At 35.0% G+C, this 8084-nt stretch overlaps 1 protein-coding gene across 1 annotated transcript in view; it reads right to left on the bottom strand.

Moving 5' to 3' along the window:
- Positions 1–657: 657 nt before the first annotated feature.
- The window catches only part of b4galnt1b (beta-1,4-N-acetyl-galactosaminyl transferase 1b), a 37993-nt gene continuing 30566 nt past the window's right edge, over positions 658–8084 (bottom strand). Inside the window, exons 11-12 of the mRNA XM_056460198.1 lie at positions 6734–6971; positions 658–4895 (exon numbers count right to left, since the gene is read on the bottom strand). Of these exons, the coding sequence (XP_056316173.1) occupies positions 4681–4895; positions 6734–6971 (453 nt within the window). The 3' untranslated portion in view covers positions 658–4680. The remainder of the gene's footprint in view (positions 4896–6733; positions 6972–8084) is intronic.

Genomic DNA, 8084 nt, shown 5'->3' with positions numbered 1-8084 from the left:
GCAAACAGTCATTTGGGCCTCATGTTCATGAGCGATGGTGAAAAGTTCACTTGATGTAGTTTAAAAAAACTCTTTCTCTCTCATATACGCACATAAAACAAGCAATATGCAAACACGCATAATTAAAACACACTCAAGGATGGAGTAAATTGGATTAGACAATGATTTACATTCTTTTACTCTTACAGAAGTTGGCATCATTCAGTCTGGGTATTTTTTAATATTATTATTTTTATTTCCTATCAATTACGCAGTTCAAACCAAAGATTTGGACACATTTGAATTGTTTCTTATTATTTTTTAATCTTATTTATTATTTTTTTGTTGAGAATCAATAGATTAATCTGTTTGGGTCAGATTAAGATGAGATGTCCAATTTTGCTGTTCAAAATTAAATTTACAAAAGTGATTTTATAAACATAATTCAAACTAAAATTTTCAATAACTTTGTTGAAAATAAAATATGGGGGAAATAATGTGTCATTCAGCATAACGGATACATTAATGTAAAAAACTGACCTGTACATACTAAAATGTATAACAGAATAAGATAAAATACAATTGTTTTTATTTGTAATGAGTCAAAACTTAAGATAAACCAAAGGGAAAGTTTAAAATTATTTTAAAAGAAGGACACAATCAGAACGAGTCTTTTTTTTTTCATGCTTAAAAAACCTTTTGTCTTTGACCCATTTACAAAACACTTGAAAAAAAAAAATCTGTTTTAAAAAGTAAAGTACATTAAAAAGCCCCTATTACGGGTTTTTGAAAATGAGCTTCCATGCAGTGTGTAACACAGCACTAAGTGAATGAAAACATACAGCTGAGGTTTAAATTTGAAAGCGCACTGTGTTTAAAACTATTGATTCTTAAACAAAATAGTCTAATAAATGAATCATGTTGAGTTCGGATCTTTTGCTTGAAAGCTTTTGTTGATACAGTACATCACCAAATATGAAGTGCTGGTTCCGATAAAATGTGAACGCGCATTTCCCTTCAGACACAAGCGGAGCGTGGGGGATCACAGGACTGATCATGACGTGAAGATGACGATCACTGACTGATAGAGATTCGGCTGCATGGAATAAATGTTTAGAGGTCATTTTCACAACAGTACCACAGTATAGCCAACCTAGTGCTGTGTTTGATCCTGACATGTTTCTGATGATTGATACAATAACCTACGCTGCAACACAGGATTCAACAGCTGTTTGCTATTAAAGGAAGGAGAAGCAGAGGCTATTATGTATGGGATTTTGTCAGTAACTGTTACAGTTCATATGGACCAGTTTCTTCTTTCTCCAGATCATGTAAGTGTAATCAAAATTGTTGCTTCGTTTTGTGTAGTTTGCTAAATATGTATTTAAATGTGTGTTGTAACTTGTAATCGCTCCGTGCGGCTTGTAATCACTAATCTGTTATAGATCAGTGCTTGTACTGCATCTCTCAGGTTAAATCTTTATGGAATATTCACATATTCACTTCTTCCTTTAATGATTTAAATACGTTTCTGAACTCGCGATCCTCTACCGTATGTCTTTGCTAAGGCCACCATCAGCTGTTCCTACACACGCGCGGCGCTGTTAGTTTTCAAAGCAGTTCAACTTTTGCCACTGTGTGGATTAATACTGAATGTGTGTTGTTGTTACTTGGGTTTAGGTTTAAGAGTAGAGTAATATGCTGGTGTTTAACTGCATTGTTTTATTACATTCCTGCATTGTGCTTTCACATATCTCTCTGCTACTTTATAGCCGTGGTGGGCATTTCATTTCTCTCTGTCTCGTGCTGAACCCAGTTGACCAATTACAACAGACTGGGTCATTGGACCAATCACCCAAGATTAGCCCCATGCAAAAGAGGAGTTTGGGAACAAATGAATTGCTGAACAAATCATATGACAGTCGTTGGAATGATTAGGTAAAAATAAATAAATAAATTATAAGACAATGAAAGAGTTTTTTGACCTTGCATGCACATCAGCCTGTTGTTGGAGACCCCCAAAACCAAAATATAACCTTTTATATTGCAAAAATTAAGTAAATTTAAATAAATTAAGGGACCAGGTTTGGCAAATTGTGATTTTGATTATTTTCAATATTTCTTTTGCACTAAATTGACCATAAAATGTGAAAAACAATATTAAACAATTAGCATGTGTCCAAATTTTGATACTAGCTTTTTTATTTTCACATATGTGAGATTCTACCAACTTTTTGGTTTTTAGTAAGCTTAGTCTTAGCCATTCTGTAGAGCAAAAGCTTCTGACTGGATTCACTCAAAACTAACTCAAACAAACAAAAGAAATGTCTTTATATTAAGTGCCTTTGGAATATATGCTCATGTTAATGACTGCTAACTAATAAATAAAAACTAGCATCACATCGCTCTGCCATTGAACTCAGGCATGCATTGCAGTACAATGAGACACAATCTTAAAAAGACCCCAGCAATCAAGACTAATAAAAACATACAAAAAAATAAATAAGTTTCACCAGGACAGTGATTAAGCCTTTGGCACAGTCATTCTTTACAACTGAAAAACTCAAAAGTTCTTACTGATATATCCCGAATCACCCCTCCGTCTCTCGCTGAGAAATCTGTAGGAGTGTGTATGTGAGAGGGAGAACATATGGCGATGACAGTGATATGTTGGATTGTCTGTGGTTTGATGTCCAGTCTGTTCCCTTTTTTCAGTGACTCTGAGGGTCTGGTCTCTCCAATTGAAGTCCATTTGTTTTAGTGCAAACGTACAGAGAGACGACCCTCAAAACAAAATGAAACACACAAATACGCATGTACACACACAATTAATGCCAGGCAGGGAGCAGATGTGACATTCAATGCGAATGCGTGTCTCCCTTTAACTAGATTTAAAAATTCTAAAAGTCAAGATTCAACATGTTTACCTCCACAGTCTTCTCTTTGCATTTCAGCCTTAAAAATAAACGTTCTCCTTGGTTAAAGGACTAGTTGGCTCAAAAATGAAAATTCTGTCATTACTAAAAGGGGTCTTCAACAATCATATTTTATAATGATTTTTATATTTAAAAAGTTATAGGCTAAAGTAATAGTAATAGGCTAGTTTAGTTTCTGTCTTGTTTCAACCTCTTCATACAGTATGTACACACAATGCTTGAAAATGTGTGGCAGATTATAGCCTGATTGACTAAAAGTTAGCATATTTAAAAATTAAATAAAGATTAGGTGCCAAAGGTGAAAAGGATAGATGTGTGCCAACTAGGGCTGCACAATATACAGTTTCAGCATCGATATCACAATGTGATCATTCGACAATAGACACATTGCAGGATCTGCGAAGTTCAGCTTCAGTTTATTCATTCCTCTGGAAATTTGAGTGTAATTATAGCTGACCAAGAACCAGATTGTTGAGTGATTGTGAAGTTTAAACCTAATAGAGTGAAATAGTGCTTGTTTGCTTTGTTTTTAAGGACTATATATGATTTCAAGTGCATTTAAATAGTTTGTGTACAAGAAATTATAACAATTTTACTTTTATCCGCTTACATTTGATCATTTAACTTATACATTTATACTCAAACAAACAAATCTGGCCTATGAAATCATCCCAATCAATATAAAATTATGAGTTCTTTTCAAACTGAGCTATTCAAGTCATTTGGTGAAATAATTATATTCATATTGCAATAAATATCGAAGAAAAACTAAATATTGCAATGTCAGATTTTCAATATCGCGCAGCCCTAGTGCCAATTCAATGTGTGGTGCGACATTAATTTCGAATGCAATATAGTGACATCATTTTAGTTTCGATCTTTCTAAAAAGCCACCATTGAATTGTGTTTTGTTTGTAAAAGTATCCACTATAAAAAGTTTGATGAAGTTAAAAATGACCTAAAGCAGCCAACAACTTCAATATAAATAAAGTTTATGCAATAATTCCTGATGTTGAGATGTTTTTCCACAATGTTTGGCATTTGTTTGTCCTATAACAGCTTAAACCAGTGGGCGGAGCTAAACAGACAGTGAAAAGCAAGCAGTGGTCTTTTTCTGTGAAGGCGGAGTTTAACCACACTATTACCTCATGAAGTGGCTCATTCACAGTTGGTTATTTTGGTAGCCTGGATTCGATGCATGCTATTTTTAGACTAATGAGAACAGAGAGTTTTGACTCCAACTTACAGAATATTTTCATACCTCAGTGACCTCTTACATGTCAAAAGATTAAACAGGTTTTGACTTCTCAGTTGACCACCCCTTTAATCGCTCATAAATGCGTTTGGTTGAGTAAATAATGACAGAGTTTACATTTTTGTGCTTAACCGGCACTTTAATTTGCGCTGAAAAAAAAAACATGGTTGGCTGAGCGGAGGAGAAAAAGATATCATTTACGGAATGGTTTGATCTGTATCTAAAGAATTCTTCTGAACAAAATAAAGCTAAAGTAAGGAGAGACAAAAATACGACATCTTCAGGTATCAAAAAAACTAATCAGCCATCACTGCGCGTCTCATCCGTCAGTCATGTCCCATCACAATAGGACTCTTTCTGTAAGAAGAGGCCTATTTAAGCTCCCCCAATGGGACCGTGTACAGTAGATGCACCTCCAGTGTCTTCACAGACCCCTTTTAGTGACTCGGGGAAAGAGTGTTTGTTTGAGGGAGGACGAGAGAAAGCTAAGAAGGCATAGTCAGGATGTGTTCAGTTGTGTGTTAGACACTGAAAGCGGTTTTTGAAGTACAAGAGGCCATTTTTGGTGTGCGTCGCATCGGATGAAGCCGGAGGGTAACGGAACTTTGCGTACGTTTTGTCGCTTTCCGATTGGCCCCACGGTAGCTTGATCTTAGTGGCGTGGTTCACAATGACATCATCACACGACCCAACATGCAGAGAGCCGAGCCCATCGATGAAAAACTCTGGGGAACAAAATAGAGAAATAAGAAAGCTAGTTTTGTCCCTCAAGTCATGGTGTTTTGGTGTGTTTGTAATAGGCCTGCAAGATTCTGGAGAAATTGACTCTTCACAAGACCCACACCCTTGATTTATTTACTCCCATTGTCAATTCATGCACTCTGCAGGATAATAACAAGCTGACAAAAAGGTCTGCAATATGATATACTGTATATAGGATGTGAAAGTGACTCGAAATTAACTATACAAAATAAAGATCGAAGTTCTAAAGTTACAAGTTATATCTGTCACTGGGGCGGAAGCTTTTTAAAAGGTACATTTTTGTTTCTAACAGGTTCATATTAATTAACATTTAAAGTACAAATGTGTTCCTCACAGTACCATAAAGGTACACAAGTGAAACTTAAAGGTACAAAAGTGTAAACTAGCAGACAAAAGTCTTGTCGTTGATCCCAGTTGTAAGACCAAAATATAATAACTTGACTTCTAGTTGATCTTTTGTAAAAGTGGCAAAAGGTAGATTTTTCCAGTGAATCATCTGTTGAACTGCATCCCAATCATCACAAATACTGCAGAAGAGCTATTGGAACCCTCATGGACCCAAGATTCTCACAGTGATCAGTCAAGTTTGGTGAAGGAAATAAATCATGGTTTGGGGTTACATTCAGTATGGGGGCATGCGAGAGATCTGCAGAGTGGATGGCAACATCAACAGCCTGAATTATCAAGACATTTGTGCTGCCCATTACATTACAAACCACAGGAGAGAGCAAATTCTTCAGCGGGATAGTGCTCCTTCTCATACTTCAGCCTCCACATCAAAAATTCTGAAAGCAAAGCCAGCCCAGTTACCAGACATGAACATTATTAAGCATGACTAGGGGAATGTGAAGGAGGAGGCATTGAAGATTAATTCAAAGAACCTTGATGAACTCTGGGAGTTCTGCAAGAATGTTTTCTTTGCCATTCCAGATGATTTTATTAATAAGTTATTGGAGTCGTTGCAGAGATGTATGGATGCAGTCCTCCAAGCTCATGGGAGTCATTCACAGTATTAATTCTGTTTCCACTGCACCATGACTTTATATTCTGTACTGTACATTATTTCTGTTAAGTGACAAGACTTTTGTCTAAGCAAAGTCAGACCTTACTGTCCTAATTAAATATTTAAAAATCAAGACATGATCATATTTTATTTTGGTAAAATAAGTGTAATTAAGAGGCCTTTGCCTTTCACATAAGCCATTTCGGATAATTATTGATATTGATAAATGATCAACTAGAAGTCAAGTTATTATTTGTTGTTCCTAAAACTTAAATAGGCGACAAGACTTTTGTCAGGAAGTGTACCCTAAAGGTACTAACGTCCACCTGTTAGTACAAAAGTGTACGTTTTCAAATGGTATACCACGGTGACAGATTTTGTACCTTTATTACTGAATGTGTACAGGTTACAGGAAAGAAAGAAAGAAAGAAAGAAAGAAAGAAAGAAAGAAAGAAAGAAAGAAAGATGACTTTCAGTCACATAACTATTTACAGTTATGTGCTCAAGTTAAAATATAAGCACCAATGACATATCTTCTAAATTTAATAAAAATGTCCGGGTAGATGTAAGATGACAAATGGTCCACATCTGACAATAACAAAAAAAAAAATACTTTTCAGAGTTCAGACAGCTTTATTTTAATTTTAGTTTCACCTTCAGAGGAGGAAATACATATTTGGTGGAGTAACCCCGATTTTCTATAGCAAAAAATGAAAACGTAATTTTGACTTACTGTCATATTTTTGCAAAACTATTATATTTAAATGTTGGAAGAAGTATATTCAGCCCATAACTCACCCAGATGTGCAACACGGGCTAGCCGAGGGTCAAAGCCAACCTGCTGCACTTTATCTGTCCTGGCGAGAAAGAAGTTGATGACCCCGTCAGTGACCACGCAGTGAGGAAAGCCCTGAATGATGTGATGGAAGCCTCTGCGCATGTGCAGACAGTCCCCGTCCTCCTCACCGGCTTCGATGGAGATAGTCTGCCTGTAGGTGGCGGTGTAGCCTGTAGCTTCACGCACTGCTCCTCCAACCTAAACACACACACAAATATGAGAGTCCGCTCAAATAATTTAATTATTACTACGAATAAAACACCCCCTTTTCGCAGTAATTGTATTAATCATTATAACCAGTAACGCGTTTCATTTTTATCAGAAATATTTGGCTATATAATATTTATATTATACAGCTCCCTCTTTTTTTCTCTCTCTCTCAAGTCGAGCTTTATCATCATTCTGCTACATGTGTGGACACAGATGAACGACATGTCGTGTCTCACAGGACAACGGTACATAAATTAATCATAAATACAAACACAACACTGGACATAAGAGCTATTTAAAAAAAAAACTATGCATAACTAACATATAGACTACTATTAAATACTTAACTATACACAAAACAGGCTATACATATGGCAAGCCGTTTTGACTTTTATTCCTTCTCAGGATATGTATTCTTCATATCAACAATTCAATTTTTGATATCAACAATTAACATTCTTGATATCAACAATTCAGTTCTTGATATCAAAAATGTAATTGTTGATATCAAAAATTGAATTGTTGATGTCAAGAATTACATTTTTGATATCAACAATTTAATTTTTGATATCAACAATTGCATTTTTGATATCAACAATTACATTTTTGATATCAACAATTGAATTTTCACTAGTAATAATTGTTATTTCAGATCTCTATGGCAAGCCGTTTTGACTTTTATTCCTTCTCAGGATATGTATTCTTCATATCAACAATTGCATTTTTGATATCAACAATTCAATTTTCACTAGTTAAAAGTCACCATAGACTGCCATTCAAATTTAATTGTTGATATCAAGAATTGAGTTTTTACTAGTTAAAATGAAATTCTTGATATCAATAATTAAATTGTTGATATCAAGAATGTTAATTGTTGATATCAAAAATTGAATTGTTGATATGAAGAATACATATCCTGAGAAGGAATAAAAGTCAAAACGGCTTGCCATACTATACAAGTACTTTTACAATGTTAAGCAGGATATTGTGCAAGAGAGGTATTAAAGGTGAATATTGTGCAAAAGTACGTAAGTAAAGGTTTATTTAAATAGCACCTTTTACAGACATTGAGTCACAAAGTGCTTCACAATAAGAGAAAAC

The sequence above is a fragment of the Danio aesculapii genome, chromosome 6 (genome assembly GCF_903798145.1).
Source record: "Danio aesculapii chromosome 6, fDanAes4.1, whole genome shotgun sequence".
NCBI classification, from domain to species: Eukaryota; Metazoa; Chordata; class Actinopteri; order Cypriniformes; family Danionidae; genus Danio; species Danio aesculapii.
Note: the sequence above shows the minus strand (reverse complement) of the source record. Positions and strands in the feature narration are given on the sequence as shown.